Below are 21,420 nucleotides of genomic sequence, written 5' to 3' on the forward strand. Positions count from 1 at the left end.
AACAGCAACTCATGACAAATGACAACTTTCGATTGGATTGTTTGACACAATAACCAATTACAACCACTTATTTCTGATTGCTATTGTCTCGGCGCACACAGTGCCTCCTCTTCTGGGTAGATTAAAACCACTGGAATGCTAAGAATTTGACTCGTGTATCTAATTGTGTATTTGTACGTCTGTTCAAAGGGCTCAAAGATGTCTGGGCTGTTAACGCGAATGTGATCCAATGTTTATGCTTCGCAAAGTGTTCTCTTCATGAAGCATTAGTATATTGCGTTTAATTTTAGGAATCGACGCGAAGACAGGAAACATTTAGGGGAGTTATTAACAGGAATAAATGCAAAAATATAATATCGGTGATATTGCTGTTTGGTGTGTACCACACATCTAGCACACTCGGAATATACGCTCCTGATCATATAATATAGTTCCCTATTTTTTATTTTAAAAATTTTCTATTTTTATTCATATTATTTATTAATGTGTACTTTTTACAATGTCCGGAAACTCCGATATAGAGACTAAACATGGGACTTCTTCAAGCCATTTCAGACTTCAATGAGCAGAGCGGTGGTTTGTTTCACACCGGGGGATGAAATTCATCTCTCAACTAAAGACAATCCACAAATATCCATTTTCACTGCAGGATTCGAACCCACAGCTTGTTAGTTAGAGATTATATATGCTAATCATTCAACCAACCAGACTGGTTTGTTGGTTCTCTCTCTTAATGAATAAGAAACATTTTTTTATTAAAAAAAAAAAACTCTTTGGAAAGACCTTTATAGATGGAACCAAATTTTCTAACTGTTCACAATGTTTAATTTACATGTTCTGAATTGCGTACTAAGAATTATTATTTGTTTGCTTCAAACAAAGGTTCTTTATTATTAATTTATATATTAATAACAAAGAATTGCACAAATTACTTTAGAGTTTCGGATGTTTTTTTTTTTATTTTTTTTTTTATGAGAAATATTTTTCCAGTGACAGACTTAAGTTCAAGTGTAGTTGCTGACTGGAGGAACTTTTCCCAAGCCTATCTTCAACAGGTTCCCGAGTTAGTCGATCTATGGCACGGGAAAGAGGGATTTTCTCCCTGAAACTCGAGTTTTTCGTCCCCTAAACTCATAAAAATCGACGTAGAATCCATATTATTTCAGACAGTAACATATCCTGTTAGGTGCACGTACCAAGAGATGGTAGCACTTGTTTTTCCGTCGCCGCTTATAATTAGTAATAGTCTAGGGCCAGCTCTCTCTGATTGGCTACGGGTGGAGACTGAACTGCCTACCCACTTTTCAAGTTAAACAGGATTAAAAGAGCCTCGCCTACTTCTTTTAAGGGAACAAAAGGTATATTATTATTATTATTATTATTATTATTATTATTATTATTATTATTATTATTATTATTATTATTATTATAGATATCATGATTTTTAATATTAAAGTGTTATCCTGGTAGAAGTATTTTGCTAATTTTATGAGATTGATAAACCTATTTTATTTATCTAAGGTAATCTTTCAGATTTTAAACTAATCTGATGGAGGTTTTCTTTGTTTCTTGTTCGGAATATATCAATAGAAAGAAAAGCAGTTTATTATTATTTTTTTCGGTGGTGATTTTATAGAAAACTAAACTCGGATTTCACAGTTCTCAAACTGGAAATTAAAACAATGAAATATATAGAATTTCCGATATATATTAGAATAATGCTTCCCCAAAATATTTTTAATAAGAAAAATATATAGGAAATCATTTCATAATTTAACTTTTTTGTCAGTTTTAGCCAATATAAAATTAATAAGAAATTTAAATTTCTTATTAATTACATTTGTTTTTATTTAAAAGACAGCCCTCTTTTCATATGTTATTTATATGTTATTTCATATGTTATTTAAAATAAAATAACATATGATTTTAACTAATACTTTTTTCCTAAAAATCAGCAAGCTATGCCACTAGTATTCGTTCAGTTGACTAAAACATGTTGAGATATTTTGATGTATCTAGAAGTAATAAATATATGCACTGTTATACTGTGCACATATTTTAATTTATTATTTATATTATATTATTAAGGTACTGCCATTTTATAGGTCGTCAGCAAATACCATATATCATGCAGATATGATCCGCATAAGTTGAACCTTTTTTGTCAATGCCCTCACATTGATATATGTATTATATTATCGTGTGTGTGATCATCTTTCAGTACTGTTCGAATCCATTTCCCTCTAATGCTGTTCGAAGCCATTTACTACCTTTCATGAAACTAATAGTTAGTCTATCTTTAATACATAACTTCCAAACATTTCTTTAATATAATTCTGACATTACTTCTTTAATTCTCGGTAATGAGGGAGTCAACTTTTCATTATACTAAAGAGTTTCAGAGAACCATTCATGAAAAGATGTAATAATTTAAATTCTATGTTAACTAAGTTGTCTGTGTCTATATTTGCATTTCACTGATATAAAATGCAATCTGCACAGAAGCTACGACACGCTTCACAATATATTAAATCTTTTTGCTGATTTATCTTCGCACACCTTAGGATATTTCCTTTATCAGATGAAATAGTTACATCTCAGTCATCTGTCGTCAAACTTCCGTCTGAGCTATGGAAGAGAGATTGAGTTAGTACGGATATAAATTGATTTTTATTTTTGTGGAGTTTTCGGCACATGTAATAGGATAGCTATAGCTCTCATTGTTACGTTGGACTAAGCACATGGAACCTCATAACCCTTGCCAGTAACAGCCATAGCATGCTTGAAATGATGCAGAATGATAGTCCTGTCCATCCTAGAGAAGACGACCAGCCTGTAGTGAACCTTCTTGTTTTGAGGTAATCCAGAGGTATTCCACGGTCTAACAGCGTGCCTGTGTAATATCCTTCCGGTTTAATACGCTTAAAGTACATAAAAGCATGGGCGAAGGTTCCGAAAACAGCTGTAAAGAAAGAAAATGAGAAAAGTTACTAAGTTGATAGGATAAATAATATATAGAATATGTTTAAAATATATATAACGTTAAATTAAAACTTTAATTTAAAAAAAGTTACATTATATAGACCATATTTAAATAACGGTAACGAATGAAAGCAAAAAATTGTTTATATAATTATTAATAATATTTTATCATTAGGAATTTAACATCTAGTTTACTTTAAGTTTATTCTTTAATTGTCCGAAAGGTATAACTGAAAGATATAATAAAAATAATAATCATATTATAACACACACACACACACACACACACACACACACACACACACACACACACACACACACACACACACACACACACACACACACACACACACACACACACACAGGGAAATTCAAAAATGGACTCCGTGCTTTGTCTTTGTGTAAAGTATTATATACTGGGGTCAAATGAAAATATGTATCGACGAAGTGCTGAATAAAAACTTAAGAAATAAAAATTAAGAAGTAAGAATTAAGTCTTATCTCGCATGCATGATTTCATATTTAAAGTCTCTTTATTTTATAATGAATTATTGATATTAATAACATGCATAAAGATTTGGAGAAACTAGTACTATTGCTCGACATATCGAAAGCATTCCATGAAGGATCCCCCAACAGATTGCTTTCTTATAGTCGACCTGTTGACTTTAACTAAGTAGCCAGTTTTGAGTCGCTCGCTGAATGAAATGGTGGATAGTTGTTCTCTCTTCAGTTTTTGTCTGCTAATAAATCATAATCATAATAACTTTAAACACTGATGATTCATTCCTTATATGGGGAGACATCCTATCACCTCTAGTGTTTCCAAAACATTTTATTTATTTATTTTTTCATATTCATTATTCATTTCTTTGATCAAGACGTTACTTTGCACCTATCTAGCTACTAACTTACGATCAATCGCAAATCGGCCCAACATTAGAATACGGCTCCCACATTTGGATGGGATACCAAAAATCTTTCTAATAATTTCCGATACAGTCTAAAACATCGTTTCTCAAACTGTGGTACATGTACCACTAATGGTACATTACGTTATTTTTGGTGGTACAATTTTAACACAAAATATTTAAATAAATGTTCATAAAAATGTATTTTAATATTGTAACGAGTATACTGTTCCAAGAATTTAGCTTGGCGATTCGAATAAAACGAACAAATAAATTTTATTGCAGTTTTATGTGAATTTTCGGATGCGAAGTCTCATTAGCGTGTCATAAGGGTTTTCATATTTAACATTTATTTTGAAACAGTATTTTTGTATGTAAAAAAATTATAATAAACAAGTACATATAACATAATGAAAAACAAAAGCAATAGATTGTTGCAAGTTTAAGAGTAATATATTATTTTACGCGAAAATGTATTTTATTAAGATAATTATGTAACATTCCGTTAAAAAATATAATATAAACACTCCATTTGGAATGTATTGATTTTTAATAGGGAAATACTTTTATGGTGGTACATATATTTTTTGATTCTTATTTATATGGTAAAAAATTTAAAAAGTTTGAGAACCCCTGGTCTAAAAGAAAGATGGCAGTTCAGCTAACTGACCACCCGTTTCTCACAGACTCTTTCCACTACAGTCTTACGGATGATCTGTTTCGTCAATGTGTCTTTCTACCTATACTTCCATGGGCGCTGTTCTGAAGAAATAGCATTCCATCATCCCTACCTTTTCTGTTACAATAAAACCAGTGATAGCTTCCCGATTCATTTATAGTTGAAATAGTAACACATTAAACTAGTTACTCCTGTTCATCTCTTTTATTTCATCTACCTCTGTTTTCTGGAATAGCCTTTCTCACGAAGTATCCTCCAGGACTACAACTTCAAGCTCTTCCAAGAACACCAATAGATTTCTTCTCTCTTAACTCTTTTCCACATAAGCATCAATTTATAGATTATTTATAGATTCTGCAACCGCTCGTAAGTGGATGATACGAAAAATATATTAGGAATATATTTTTATAACTTTTGCTCACTTTGAGCAAAAGAGGAAAGACAAAACCCGTGTCACTTATGCAACTACAGTATATTGCTATGTATATACATTGAACAAGTCTCGTTTAGAGCCTTGTTTAATATATGCATTTTGAACTATAGTTTTTTCATATTCTGTTCTAACACTCATGCGCAATTCTTTAAGTAGTTAAAGTATAATTCTAATTGAGGAAAGAAGATTACTTCAACAAATAATATTTATATATAAAGTAATTATTTCACTTCTATAACGCTGACTGTAAACTTTTCTTCTCCACTGAATTAATTTACTGCTCTTAATTATAACGAAATTAATTAAATTTATATTATTTATAGTTATATTATATTAACCAATATGAAATTACAGAAGCGAGTTTTACTTTTTTTTCTTCTTTTTTTTTTCTAATGTACTATAAGTGCAAATTTTATTTAATACAAGCCTAAACAACGTTTGAAGTTTTGTAAGTATCTGGCTGGTGTGACGAAAAACTTAGAGTTGGGATAAAGAACCATGTTTTTGCCATTTGAGAAGGATAGATTGACTTCACAGTGGTATATCGTATATGTTTAATTTTTGCGTTTGTGGATTCAAAATTTTCAGCTCTGATGTGGTTTACAGCCAGAGTTTGTAGTCGTGTTTGTGAATAGATGAAGTGTTTACTTTCTAACTAAATTTTCATCTGATTTAAATTTTAAATTTGGTTAGCATACAGGATCTAACCAAATTTAAAGATAGTAGAAGGTCGGAGTTGCATTTTAGAGTTGCTGATTAAAGAAATGACATTCATTTAGCACTATTTATTTATTTATTTATTTATTTTAATCAAAAATTGGACAGTTGACTGCCTGGTGTTTAATTTGTGTTTGTTGAAGAAAATACTGCTACACTCTTTTTCTTCTTATTATTATTTTGTTTACAGTATTTCCCATATAATTTTATTGCAGTCATATTCCCTATAATATAATATAATATAATATAATATAATATAATATAATATAATATAATATAATATAAAATTTTTGAATAAATAAACAGTATGATCATAAATTCATATCTCTTTGTTTATGCTTACCGGCTAACATATACATGACTCCTGTAACCATAATACTGCTGACTTGCTTCTTCAATAAACCAAGTACTCCGAGAGCAGCAGAGGCCGATAGGAGAATTAAACTTACCATAGAGCACGACATTGCCAAATTTCTCATTCCTGGATTAAAGAAAGTAATAAAATAATAATAAATAAAAAATTATTATCACCGTATTTCGCAAATTATCTAAAGATACTATTAAAGTAATAATAAGCCTGCTGTTACTAGGCAAACACTCCATTATACATGGGATATTTATTTGTAATGGAACGTGAGATTATGTAAAATGAGGAGGATAAAATAAAATAATACAGTCTTTAAAGTAATAAGGAATGCTGTGTCACCACACACAGGATGCGCTTAACTGGTAAGCATCGCTAATACTTTTACTGTGATAAGGATTGATAACGCTGAAATATTATTTTTACCTAATTTTTTGGGTAAAAATAGTTTAGCAACAATGCCCCAAATAGTGTATATAAATATTAGATAAGCATGTCAAATAAACGTTGCTGATAAAATATGTGCATAAAATAACATTACAATCACAAAGATATTGGAAGTAGGTTCTGAAACAGGGACAAGAACTCTAAAACAGTCACGAATTTATTTCCTTCATGGTCGACATTAGAAAAAGAGTAACTCGTTATGGTTTAGATCTTTAGCAAAATTAAATTAATGAAACATATCTGATGTATTATAAATTAAATTTTATTTCCTTCATTTTTTATGATATTTCCACCCACGAAATCTAGTAAATCTATAGTACAATAGGTGGGCTAAGAGATTTTTTTTTAAAAAAATAAAATCTGTGAATATACTAATGCTTTTTAAATCCCCACAGGGAGTAGTGAGGCCTTTTCAGCCCTATTTAATTTTTGGAGACTGAGGGGCAGTCAGTCTTCAGTGATAGCCGGCTCAAACTATCACTAACTTTAAAGGACATTCGGTGAAGAGAGACAGACAAATGCTACTATCTCGTTGTCTCTAATCCGAAGGCAATGTATTATTGTCGGGAACAGTTCTACGGTCGATTTTCGGAGTTCACGGGATGAAAAAAAAAAACAAAAAAAAACTTTCCGAAGAGAAGCGATTGGCTAATTCGGGAACTGATCGAAGAAAGGATTAGGAAAAAGTTCTATTCGGCAACCAAAATCGAACTTAAAACGTCTTTCTTCGGGATTAGGGCTATATATGTAAAGGTCATTTCTACTGGACCATACAGACCTTTTGAGAGATACTGTTTTTATTTATTTATTTTTGGCTGAATATCATTATTTATTTATTTATATATTATGGAAACACAGATCTAGAGACAAAACATGAATTTTTTTATGCTTGTTATTGGGGTCATAGTCGTTAAGACCACGAATCCACCGTATTATGTTTTTTTTTCTTTCTTTTTTTTCAGTTTACCTTTTTAGCAGGATGAAAAACACGAATTTCTGAGAAGCAAAACCCTTTAGATAAAGAAGAAGAAAATCCTTATAAGCTTTGTTCTCAGAATTCGAACTGAGATATTTCCATACAAAAGGCACGCGATATCAACTAACTATGGAGGTTCCATAAGGCAGTAGATGAAATTCATTTCGGATCTAAAGACATTCGAAACCATCCCTGCCCATAGCTGGATTCTAAAACGAAACTTGTTGCTTAGAGAATGAGCACGCTAATTATTCAGTGAACCAGACCGACTAGGCCTTTTTCTGTCGGTTACTCAGAACGTTAGTAGGACTTTTCATTTTAGGAATTCAGGTTTTTAACCTATCAACCCCCCATCCTCTCCCCCTAGAACTTATACTATTTCATTAAAACAATTTACCGATGAGGGTTTAGGAAGAAACTTTATTATACCATCAGTTGAAGGTTTTCACATTGTGTCTTAAGCCATGAACTTAACTTAACTTAACATGAATGCCTTCTGATTATGACTAAAGTTATGGCTAAATAGTGGCTGAATATTATGGCTGAAGAGTCTCAGCTTACTCCCATTGGGAAATAAAAGATATTAGAAGATTTATGACGTCAACAACTAAATTTCGAAGCTTAAGAGAAACTTGGATTGGCTTAGAGAGAGAATTAAAGCCATGTAACATCAATGGGTGATGATTATTGTATATGTTTTCAGTTATGCCTTTTTGAGTGAGGAAAATCTGGAGTTTTCTACTCCAGTAAACTTTAATCAACTCCAGTAAACGCCATTATAACTTGCAAACACAATAACGAAATGTTATCATGTTTGCAGCTAGATCTTATTTCAAGTAGTGCCTGCATTATTTAACGTTATGAACACCACGAATTATGTCTTCGTTAAAATGGCAAAATAAAAGTAAAAATAAATAATATTTTTTTGACAAAATAGCAGCTGCATTACATAGAAATGAAATATGGCATATGTAGAGATAAGATATAGACTTATTAATGACAAGTTAAACACTCTCGTATACTTACTGTCTAACCAGGCATCTTTGGCTATAATATTATCAGCAAGGAGATAGGAGATGCATTTTGGTATGATAAAACCATCATCTTTCATCTTTGTTCTCTCTTCATCTAAAATAGAAAAATAATAAACAAAAAATTGTTTACACAGTAACTGAGTTTAACTTCATTTGAACAGAAATCACCTGCTTATGATACAACTAATATACAATATGATTAGGTACACTGCGTTGTCATAGTAGCAAGTAAATCAGCGAACATAATTGTTTCCATTCTTCACTGGAGCTGCCATATCCACTAAGAGTCGCTTATTTAGTAACTAAATTGTATGCCAAATAACTGTGTGAAGAGTTGAAAAACGACATCCACTATCTAATGGATGTCGGTTTTCAACTCTTCTCAACTTCCTATATACTTAAAATACTGTGCGTTAAGTACCAGCGATAAACTCTTTACCACAAAAGGCAAATTTTAAAAAGCGGAATATACTTTTCCTACTTCGGCGGCTATTGTTTTTAAAGTATTTGTTATAGTTGTATATTTTCATCGTGTACATATGCAAACGAATTTATCAGTTGCTTGGCATGTACCGTATACTGATCTGGCTAGCATATATATATATATATATATACGATGCAACACATACCAGCCACTGAATTAGCACCCTTTATGCAGGTATATAAACAACTTACCGAGTGTATATACAATATACTTCATCACGTGCATCACTACATGTTCTAGGACACTATTTAAGAGTGCTGCTAGTCAGTAATCGTCAATATATTGATAACAATGGAAAAAACAAAGGATCTTCAGGAGTTCGCTAACGGGCTTATTGTGGATGCCCGTCTAGTTGGAGCCACGATTTCGAAAACAGCACAGCTGACTAGTTTCTTAAAAAGTGAGATGTCCCGGGTGTTTAATCAGTGGAAAAATAATCCACATTGCTTGTCTAAGTGGCGTGACCCTGGTCCTAATACAGTCTGTCAGGAACAAGATATCCGTCGTCTGAGAAGACTTGCACTGACAAACAGAACTTCCTATGTGCAGCAATTGACCAAAACATTTAACGAGGGCTGTTCCCCAACCTTTACCCAACGAACTATGCGCAGGGTATTGAAGAGAATCAGTATTGACTGTCGAATGCCTATACGTAACATAAAAGTTTGGGTATGTGAAGCTAGATCTTATTACCAAACAGTATTTGCTTTCCGAGTAAGGGCGTTCGTTTTAATGATTGCTTAGATAAAAGTAATTCGTCCAAGTATTATTTTATAGAATTTTTATAAATATCTATAACCAGGAACCCTGATGTAGTGTAAAATCAGAGCTTTTTTTTAAATTTTCTTTTTCTTTTTTTTTTCTCTATGCAAGATAACTCGTCCATGATATCTGCATATCTTGCAGTTTTGAAATTATGCATTTGGAATACAGAATATTTTACTGTATTCTTCTTAAGGATAATGTATGAGTTATGATAAAAGACGAAACAAAATAAATGAACAGTATTATTCCATTTTATTTTAATTAGAATTCCGTTTCCTAAACATCATTATGCATTTTACGAACACTAAGGTAATTTATTTGCCTGCGACACGCTACAGAACTCGTAGACGAAACCATTCCTCTTCAGAACAGAGAAGATAAGAGAACTGTTCCTAAATTAGTCAGAATATGGAATGAGACAGGTGAGGTGAATAACATTTAATTGTCGTGAATGCAGCCATTGTTCATTTGTTCATGAAAATTAGTATGGAAGGTGATGGCCACATGATCTAATGGCGGACATATATCTTTTGACATAGCCATAAGAAATAAATAAATAAAAAAGCTCTAAGCTTCTCTTAGAATAAATTTGTTTATAAATTATTAGAAACATTGTATTTCATATGTAAAACAGTATTTTGAATAATAAACGATTGTGTGGCAATGCCCAGAATTAACTGTCCCTACTGAAGCTTTTAAAATGTACTCTTATGACGATTTTACTCTGTTCACCATAATTTTGGTCTGTTATTTTCACAGATTTGTACAGGAGTCGTGATATTGGTTCGTTGTCGACACGAAATGGCAAGAAGATGAGGGTCGTATTGCCCACTTAATAAATCATGAAAAATACAACACGAAGAGACTATTTCTTCAATAATTCACTGACTATGGTTATAGGAAAGTTTACGTCTCATTGGCCTGCTTCCCCCCCCCCCCAATTCATGTGTATCTCTCCCTAAGTTTAAAATGGAATGCTATTTCTTCCTCTCACTCAAATTAAAGTAATTGGAATTCAAATCAATAATTTGAATAATAATATTATCGGAATAACATGACTGGTATACTATTTTATGAACATACTGCAAAAGCCTTTTAATATTAACCAACAACTAACTAATGGACCTGATTCAAAATTTAATTGTCTGATATGCAGACTCATATTTCATCCTGAAAACTCGTGGTGGATTATCTGAGCATAAATCAGTGTTGCAAATTTACAGAGTAGTGTGCAGATGGTAGGTGTTATACTTTAGCATTAAAGCTCTTGCGGAGATCGATATTGAAAATTTAATGAGACTATATTTAGACTAGACGAATTTATTTTGGTTTGTTGCAGCTCGTTTAACTGATCTTCTAAGTAAAAAATTATACATATATATATCATCATCATGCGTATCAAGGATTTAGGCCTAGCATGGCCTGTTCCGGCCTTAGAAGTCATCGTTGAATTGTTTAAGATTTGTCTTTTTGTCTAACATTGTTTAAGAGGACGGCCTGGTTTTCTTTTTCCTAGTGGCTTGTACTTTAAGCTTGTTTTGGTAATCTTTCTGTTTTCATTCTTTGAACGTGTTCCATCCATTTATGCTTATATTTTTAAAATTTTTCTATTACTGGTTCTTGGTTTAATTCTTTCATAATTTCTTCGTCTCTTTTGTGATCAAATAGAGTATACAGTACTTTGCAGCTTTTCTCATAAACTTCATTTCTGCTGTTGTTAATCTTTGTTTGTCTTTTTGTTTTATTGTCCAGATTTCGCTTCCATACATTAAGACTTGTAGGGCTAATGTATTGTATACTTTTAGTCTGGTTTGTTTTTGAACTAGGTTTGGTTTAAATATAGAATTAATTACACCTGTTATTTTTAAATATTTTGCAATTTTTACGTTTTATATCTTTTTCATTTTCATATGTTATCATATATCCTAGGTAGTTAAATGAATTCACCTGTTCTAAGATCTTGTTATCTATTACTATTTTAATTCTTGCTGGATATTGTCCTTTAAAGGCCAGTTTTTGATTTTTCTGTTGATATTATCATACCATAATCTTTGATTATCTCATTTAGATCTAAAATGGCTTTCTGTAAGTTATCTTCAGAATTTGTAATTATTATTTGGTCGTCGGCAAAAAGGAGGGTGTTTAAGTTCACTGTAGGAGAAAGTTTAATTCCTTCATGTATATGTTTATTCCATTTTATTATTATTTCATTTAAGTTAATATTAAAAAGAGTTGCTGAGAGGGAACATCCCTGTCGGACCCCTTGGTTTATCTCTCTCGTATATGATAGCTCGTCATTTAATCTTATTTGCATTTGATTATTTTCATATATACTTGTGATAGCTTTTAGGATATTATCCATTCTGTACTTATAAAATAAAGTTTTCGTAATATTTTATTAGTTTGCTATTTAAGATTCTGCTATATATGTTGTAACAGGAATTTAGTATAATAATACCTCTGTAGTTTTTAGGGTCATCTCTATTACCTTTTTTAGAGATAGGAATCACAATTGCTTTTTTCCATTCTATTGGGGGGGGATACCAGTTGAATACATTTTATTTAAAGATAATAAGAGTCTTTCTTTGAATCTTGTTCCTGCGTATTTATATAGTCCTGAACCTAGCTTATCTTCTCCAAGTGATTTTACGTTTCTTGTTTCTTTCAGGCTGATTTCTAATTCTTTTTGAGTTATTTCCTTTTCATTTTAGTTAATTATTTGCCAGTTGTCTTTTGTTAAAATATTTGTTTGTCCACAATTCTCTGTAGTAATTTAGAAATTCTTCTAATTTCATTTCGGTGTTTAATTTTATGTTTTCTTTGGTATCTGCATTTAAGTGTTCAAAATCTTATATACATTGGGTCTTATTTTATATATATATAAATCATGTTCTAAATTAGAGACAAATTTGTTCCATGATTCTCTATGTCTTTTTCTGACTTCTCTTTTAGCTATGGCTCTTATTCTTTTATATTCTATTTCATCTTCTACTCTTTTACTGCTTAACCATTTGTGATAGGCTTCTTTTTTCTTTTTGATTATTTCTTTCATTGTATCATCCCAGATCTTCAGTTTTTTCCTTTTATTAAATTTTTTGGTCTTTCCTAATCTTTCATTTGCTGCTGCATTTAGTATCGTTTTTATATTAAGCCATTCTATTTCTATTTCTTCATTTTGTTTTATTTTATCTAGATATTGATTAATTCTTTGTTTATATAGACATAGTACATTTGTGTCATTCAATAGTCTAGTTTTATAAACAAATGTTTCAAATTTTCTTTCTGTTCTTGTTACTTGTAGCCATTTAGGTGGTAATCTTAATTTTATCTTAACAAGGAAGTGGTCACTACTTATTTCATATCCTCTGTGAACTCTAACATCTAGTGAAAATTTTGATGTATTTTAATTTAATATAAAATAATCTAACATTGATTTCCATCCTCTTGCTACCCAAGTATATTTATGTATGTCTTTATGTTTATAGAAGGAATTTATTATTTTTAGATTATTATAAACTACAAAGTCAATCAATTTTTTACCATTGCTGTTTAGAGTATGTTCTCCATGTATTCCTTTATTATTATTAATTTTCGTGTTTCCAATTCTTGTATTTAAGTCTCCTGCTACAATTACGTAATCATTTTTATTTATTTTATTATATATGTTTTATAGCTGATTATAAAAATCAATATTATCCTGTTCTCTTCCTTCTTCTGGGGAATATAAACCAATTATTGTTAAATAGCCTCTATCTATTTTTATTCTAGCTTCTATTATTCGTTCATTCCATTATTTATAATGTTTTAACTGTTTTGAAAGGGAGTTATGAATCCAAATCATGACTCCTGCTTGTGCTCTTTGGTCTCTGTCAACTCCACTGTATATCACATTAAAATATAGCAAATTAAAGTATAGCAAACAACAGTGAAAATTGTCATTCTAGAAGGTAAAATTGCCCAGACTCAAACAATAACTACAGTAATTAAGTTTATTTCCTATTATACGTAAATACTATTAATTGAACTATAGTAGCTTAATTTATCTGTATACTCCATTTACAAAGAAAAAAGTTTGCGTGAGTTTACCGACTTGTAACAGTTTATATTTCTACCGTGTACACATTGCTAACACAAATAAAAAATAACTATAACTCTGTTCCATTCAAGTTCTGTTATTATTATTATTATTATTATTATTATTATTATTATTATTATTATTTATAATACCTATTCTAAAATAAATAAATGCCTGTTTAAAATAAATGATCCTGTAACATTATATGAGAATTTCCAACTAAAGTTCACAGAAATATACAAAAAAGCAACAAAGCCTTCACAAACGAGGCGACAAACAGACAATGGGTAAATGGCGACATACTAAATAGTATTACTGTAAAAAAACATCTATAGAAAAACTAAAAAAGTCACCCAGTAACACATTTACATACACACATTTACAAATATTATGCAAAAACACAAGAAATCAACTAACAACAAAAATTCGTAGGGCAAAAAGAGACACTACTATTTCCAAAAATTCATGGAATATAACGACAACATGAAGCAAACATGGGCTACACTTAACGAATTAGTAACTCGAAAAAAGAAAACTTTAGCGCAAGATTTGATTGCAAAAAGTTTGTCAGGATACAAACCAAAAGGAACTAGCAGACTCATTCAACCATGTCTTCACAAACAATATCACACAACTCAAAAAACACAATCTACCAACGATCAACAAAAAACTACCGGCACAAAGTCAACAACAAACTATGTATTTTCCATCTGTAACAAAACAGGAATTGAAAGAAGCACTTTTACAGCTAAAAACCAAAGACCACTCCAGGAATAGACAAAATAAGACTCACAGACCTTTTAACACACTTTAAGCAACTAAATCCAATACTTTTGAGACTCATGAACATAATATTCGACACTGGCATTATTCCACAACAACTAAAAACTGCAATAATTACGCCAATTTACAAACATGGTAAAAGAAACGACACTCAGAACTACAGACCAACAGCTACCCTACCAGTCATTTCAAAAATTCTAGAAAAAAATAACATACACCAGACTACAGAACTATTTACAGAAGTACAACATCATCTTACAAAACCAATACGACTTTCAGAAAACAAAAAACACCATCACTTTATTAGAAGACATCGCCGACGCAACAAACAAAGCTCTCGATAAAAACAAGTACGCTGTCCTTATACTGCTTGACTTAACCAAAACATTTGATACACTTGATCATGACATACTACTCACAAAACTATACTCAATAGGCATAAGAGGAACACTGCATACCTGGTTCAGGAACTATCTCTCAAACAGAACACAAGTAACAAAAATAGGTACATGTCACAGCCGGGGTATATAAAAAAGCAAGGTGTCTCTCAAGGCGCCATATTATCACTCACTCTATTCAACTTGTACATTAACGATGTTCATAACCTGGCCATAAGAAGTCAAATATTTCAGTACGCAGATGACACCGCACTACTAGCAATCCACACAGACATTAACACGGCTCTCTCCATACCACAACAAGACCTAAATGAAATCACAACATACTTCTACCAAAACGCAATTGTAATCAACGGCACGGAGTGTATTACATAATAATACAATCAACGTTGTATTATTATGTAAATAATAATACAACGGTTGTGTATTATTAACATCTGTTAATAATACACAACCCGAGAATCATGCGTCCCGCACCACTATCGATACACTGTCACACACATACCGCTGCATTAACAACAACAACAAAAAAAACCTGCCAATGTCTCGAAATCAAATCTATAACACATGCAAGATATCTTGGTCTTTACATCGATTGCTACCTTAAATGGACAAAACATGTAGAATACATACCCACCTCCGCATCATCGCAGCAAAACTCTTCCAAGTAAAAGACATTATACCACCTAACATAAAAAAAAAACCTCCTATATCACGGTATCTGCGAATCTCTACTCAGATACGATATAACAGTCTATGCAAACACATCAAACAGCCACCTAACAAAATTAGAAATATTACATAGGAAAATTGTGTCAACAGTGATTTGGACACCTTACACGCAACAACCAATATCCGACCAGCACATAGCGACACACAGAATCCTGAGCATTAAAAATCTGAAACACTACATAATATTACTAAGGAATTACTTCAACATCACCTATAGAAATAACAGAGAGGCATATCGTATAACACTACCCACAACAACTCTCTACATCCCTACACCCTTCAACAACTCATATTGTTCTTTGGTGAGATCACATCAGATACCCACGCTACTCAACAACCTACCAAGAAATTTAAGACACATAGACAACTACAGAACATTAAAACACGAACTCTGGAAAATATACTAACAAAGTTAATATACCATTAACACTAATATACACATCACAAATCACCAGCATCCAATGCCTACATCTCATACATAAACAGTACAGCAACTTAAATAGTAAAGGCTAATTCCACTCTCTAATTATATATATATATATATATATATATATATATAATTGTGTATATGTAAATAGGCTGTATAATAATAAGCTATGACATTGATATTGAAAAAAATGTACCTTTACATTTAAAAAAAAATCACTGAACTCTACATTTTGTACTGAACAGAAAATGTAATAGTATGCTTTATTATAGCGAAAGCACATATGCATATACATATGTAAATACTCTGTATGATGATATATAAAATAAATAAAAATGTTTAAAAAATATTATTATTACTATTATTATTATTATTAATATTGTAAAACGTTCTTGTTTACTATTACCATAAGGAAGTTCTGGGTCTTCAAGAAGCTTTTACTTCCTTCTATCTATAGCTCTTACTTATAAAAGTTATAGGAGGAAGAAAGTATAATTGGAAATTTCCTTGGTTGAAAGGCAAAATTGTTGAGCCATTTCACATGCAATTGGAAGACGTGGCCATAACATGATCATTAACCTCAGACACTCTAAAAATCGATGGATTGTCGATAAATCTTGTTAATGAGGTTGCCTTGAGATCTCTCATGGAGATAAAATTCACAAGTACTAAATAAAATTGAGCATTTCGAATAGACTGAAGAAAAGAAAAATAATATATTTTCTGAAGAGTTAACAGTCCACATCTTTGCACATTTTGGAGAAATTGAAAACCGTTTTCTGAAAATTTGAAAATGGGGGTTGTGATTCCATACCTCAGAAGATCGTACTTTTTGACATACAGGGTGTTCGGGATAAATTTGACATATTTATAATTAATTATATTTTTCCGTAAGTTACATGTATTAACACACACTTCTCTTCATTTAAAAGTTTGGACCCTTCTTCATTCATATACAAGATGTCAGAAAGGATGGATAGCTGGAACCCACCTGAATCATGGAAGAGAATAACTTGTATCATGATGATTCGTGCCCGCCATCAAAATAAGGATATTACGACTGCTGCCCAATGCTCCCTGAATACAGTAAAAACAATCAGGCATGAACTAGAGACTTGCAATGGTGACTACGAGGATGTAGCAAGAAGAAAGATCCCTAGCAGACGATCTGATTGCGTTCGTACAGCAGAATTCCTCGCAAATCTGCAGGAACAGGTGTTGAAGAACCCTGGCATTGGAATTCGGGCTTTGTTCGTGGAGTTGCTAACTGTAGTCAAGCCCTGGATAACAAGGGTAGCCAATGGTAGGCCGTATGTATGGCAGCAGGATTCGGCCCCTTGCCACACCTCTGGGAAAAGTCAAAAATGGTTGTCTGAAAATTTCTACGACTTCACCAGTCCAAATGTTTGGCCTCCAAACTCCCCAGACCTTAACCCCATGGATTATTTTGTATGGGGCGCAGTTGAAAAAGACACCAATCGCACTTCCAGTAATACAAAAGCCCAGTTAATGGATAAAATTAAAACAGTTTTTGCGGCCCTTCCCAGGGAGACTGTAGCATCAGCTTGTTCGAGGTTCCGAAGCAGAATTGAAGCTGTGATCGATGCTAATGGTGGTTATTTTGAGTAAATCTTGTTGATAGTATTGTAATTAACTCTGCCTGTAATGTTTTTTTGTCAATTCATTAAATTTAATAGATACAAAGAAGATTTTCTTTTTCCTTACGAAACTGTCAAATTTATCCCGAACACCCTGTATAAGTTGCGAATGGAGTTAAGGAATAAATTTGTCAAGAATTTATAATGGGTAAAAAATATTTACTTACAGCGTCATATCTAAGGCGTGTTGTCTATGGTAACATCCTTTAAACCAGCGCTTCCCAAACTGTGGGCTGCAGTCCCCTTGGGGGTCGTAGGTTTTGTTGAGGGGGGGCCGTGAAATAATGAAAACAAATTGAAAATGTTTTAAGACTAAGTAGATTTCTTTTATCTTATACGTATATAATTTTTATGATTTATTATTTCTTTTTTGTTATTTTTTATATTTTAATGGGAAAAAAATCACACACATTGGTGCAGGTTCACAAACTTTGCTTCCTGCGTATTTCGGCGCTTAATGAATATTAGTAAATATATGCTTATTCATATAAGTTTCATTTCAAAGCAGAAATCTAGGAATTGCAGTTTCAGATATTTCACCTGATATTGACTTTTCGTGTAGCAGTATTGAAACAATTGTTATTAAACTTCTTTTTATATTTTTAATTCTTTCTTTATTACTAATCGTTTTATGTTCATGTGCTTGTACTACAAATGTACAAAAACAATATAAAATCTATCTGTATAAAAATATGAGTAACGCCATGTCAGATGTGTATGTAAGATGCCAAAAATGTAATATTTGCTGATTTTTGCAATATTCGCTGTGTATATTTTATATTGAATATAAATACAATAAATATTATAATAATATATGTCTATATTACGATTTTGTTCGAGGTGGGGGCCGTGAAATATTTTAATTTTTCCAAAGGGAAAAATTAAAATATTTCACGGCCACAAATATTTTTAAAAATTAAAATATTTGTAGCCCTGACATCCAGAAGTTTGGGAAGCACTGCTTTAAACAATACTAAATATGCAGTTTTCTAAAATTATATTTAGAGAAGAATAGTGATTGTGACAAACAACATACTTCTACAACATAGTTATACGCAATGTAAAAAAGGTTATTTTTTCATATTCCGTATGTACAGTAACGAATACAGAATTTTTTCGCAATTACCAAAATAAAAATAAATAAATAAAAAGAAGATAAAACATCAAATATTACTTAGTGATTTAAAAAAAATGAGAAATGGGATATTCAATAAATTTATTTATTAAAGTAATTAATAAATTGCGAATTTTAGTCGTTAGTTTGCTTTGTAAATCTGTAAAACACTTCACCGAGGGTCATAAAAATATATCAGAGGTGAGGAATATCGCAGATTCCTCGCCTCTGATATAATTATCATAATCAAATTCCTGATATGGTATCCTCAAGGGATGCATTGGAAACTACACTAGTACTACGCAATCATGGTTACATTATTTCCGTTGATATAAGGTAAAACTAAATGTAAGATTATGGTGATGCATTAATCTTTCTTATTATGTCATATGACATATCATTTGTTCACAAGAGGAAAACTAGATCTCAGAAAAAAATATTGTTAACAATCCACAAGCTGTATTCTGCAACCATTTATCAATTATTGCTGAATTAATCACACTGCGTTGTAACAACGTCATATTATTCGATACGAATGAGATGAAAAGATCACTAGCTATATGTGCTCTTGTTCACGATCTTTAGCTGTTGACCTACTTTTCTACATCACTTTTATTTCACGGAATGTCTTCTCGCTATGAAATGACCCAATGGGAATATGTAATGACAAAACGTGAGATAGCTGAGTAGAAGAATGGTTTCTAAAGAATATAAAGGCACACCCTTTATCTGCATTGCTTTTTTAGCGGTTCTATAAAATGCACGTGAAAATCCTGCATTTTGTATCAATCTCTATTACAAACATTTCTTTAACTTTTTTTTATACAATATTTATTCAATACACGTAAAACGGAAGTTTCTGATGTGATTAAAACTTCCCAATATATTTGTGTAAAGACGATATTCTAAGGTCTGACAGGTTTGGAATTTATAGAGTTAAGAAGCATCCCTTGAACAAAGAGGGCACACATTTTTTTTGGAGGCCGATGGATGTCATGCGTTTTGGCCTGATAGGATATGCGTCAACTCAATGAGAGAAAATGATCTTTACTAGAGATCGTGGTGGTAGTAGTGGTTTATCCCTTTCAGTCGTTTTCCGACTCTTCCTGACTTTGTAGGATTGCCCACAAAGTGTTCTTGGTGAGAATTTTACAGGGTAGTTCACTATTGCTTCCCCCCCACCAATTTTATCCGGGCTCGGGATCGGCATATGGCTCTGACGTATTCATGACTGTAATTCATATGTGTTCACGGGTCCGGTTTGCCTGTCTGGGGGAAGAAAAACCCGAGTTTCCGGGTAAAAAACCTCCTACCTCTGTATGAGACTGGCTAACTCACCTTTAGTCGAAAGAGACCACATAAAAGTTCTTCGCGGGAATCGAACCCAGGTCTTTCTGACCAACGGTTTCGTCTATACTGACTGAGCTACGGAGGCTCCTAGAGATTGTACTGTTATTAAAATAATACGGAATGAAGTAAGATCTTTCTTCCTTGAAATAATGCAGGAGAGTTTGTTTTAGTAGCATTGAAATTCATTAGATTATCTTCACTTCTATTTAAAATGGTGAAAAGATTAATATTTGAGACAGACATTCGTTATTACGGAAGATCATTTGAGTAGAATAGGTTACTTGGAATGAAAAAGAGGGATGAGGTGGGTTGTCACCACCAAAACCATGAATAGGATTTGGAGTTGGCGAGAAATGATCAATATACAAGAGAAAGAGTGCAGCTGAAAGTACCGAACCTTGGGATATTTTAACACTGAGAGAGAAATACGACCAGAGTGAAAGCTAGCGACTTAATCACAAGATCAGGATGGAGATAGTTTGATAAGAAGGGCGCTATGCCAAACACGATCAAATCCTTGGAAATATCACGTGCAAACTTTGGTAATCCGTACTGGTAATCAGTAGTTAATTGGCAGGCCTCCAGGTAGTGAAGAAATTCGTATTAATAACCTTCTCCATCAAACAATAATCAATTAGTAATTAATAATTAATTTGTAAGCCTCCAGGTAGGGAAGAAATTGGCTATTAATGACCTTCTCTATTACTTTAGGAAACATTCAGGTGAGAGCAATGGTTTACAGTAAAAGTCCATTTTCTAGATCCTAAAATTTTCCTCGAGCACAGTTATTTCTCTTAATATCAACATGTTGTGTCTAATATCATTTAATAGCCAATTAAGATTGAAAGCTATAGAAATTATTATTAAAATAGAAGTTTCTTTTCATAGAAGAGTTGTCATACTGACGTTTGTACAGAAGTTACTTTATGTATTTATTTCATGCATTATTATTTGCATGAGAATGTGTTCGGAAAGATCTGCATCTAAGATACGAAGAACCTTTATAACAATATTTTCATCTAAAGGAAAGTTATACTGTCTCGTAAAGATGTGGAAGGTGTTTACTTTCGGAAACTCACGTTTATTTCTTC

The 21,420-nt window shown here is 32.0% G+C and overlaps 1 protein-coding gene across 1 annotated transcript in view; it reads right to left on the minus strand.

The window, feature by feature from the left end:
* Nucleotides 1-2,651: 2,651 nt before the first annotated feature.
* Nucleotides 2,652-21,420, minus strand: part of LOC150108973 (uncharacterized) — a 93,390-nt gene continuing 74,621 nt past the window's right edge. The window contains exons 3-5 of the mRNA XM_090404674.1: nt 8,536-8,637; nt 6,066-6,203; nt 2,652-2,962 (exon numbers count right to left, since the gene is read on the minus strand). Coding sequence (XP_090260800.1) covers nt 2,724-2,962; nt 6,066-6,203; nt 8,536-8,637 — 479 coding nt within the window. The 3' untranslated portion in view covers nt 2,652-2,723. The remainder of the gene's footprint in view (nt 2,963-6,065; nt 6,204-8,535; nt 8,638-21,420) is intronic.

This window comes from Typopeltis vanoorti, chromosome 2 (assembly GCF_054136105.1).
Source record: "Typopeltis vanoorti isolate ZY-2024b chromosome 2, IOZ_Tvanoo_1.0, whole genome shotgun sequence".
NCBI lineage: Eukaryota > Metazoa > Arthropoda > Arachnida > Uropygi > Thelyphonidae > Typopeltis > Typopeltis vanoorti.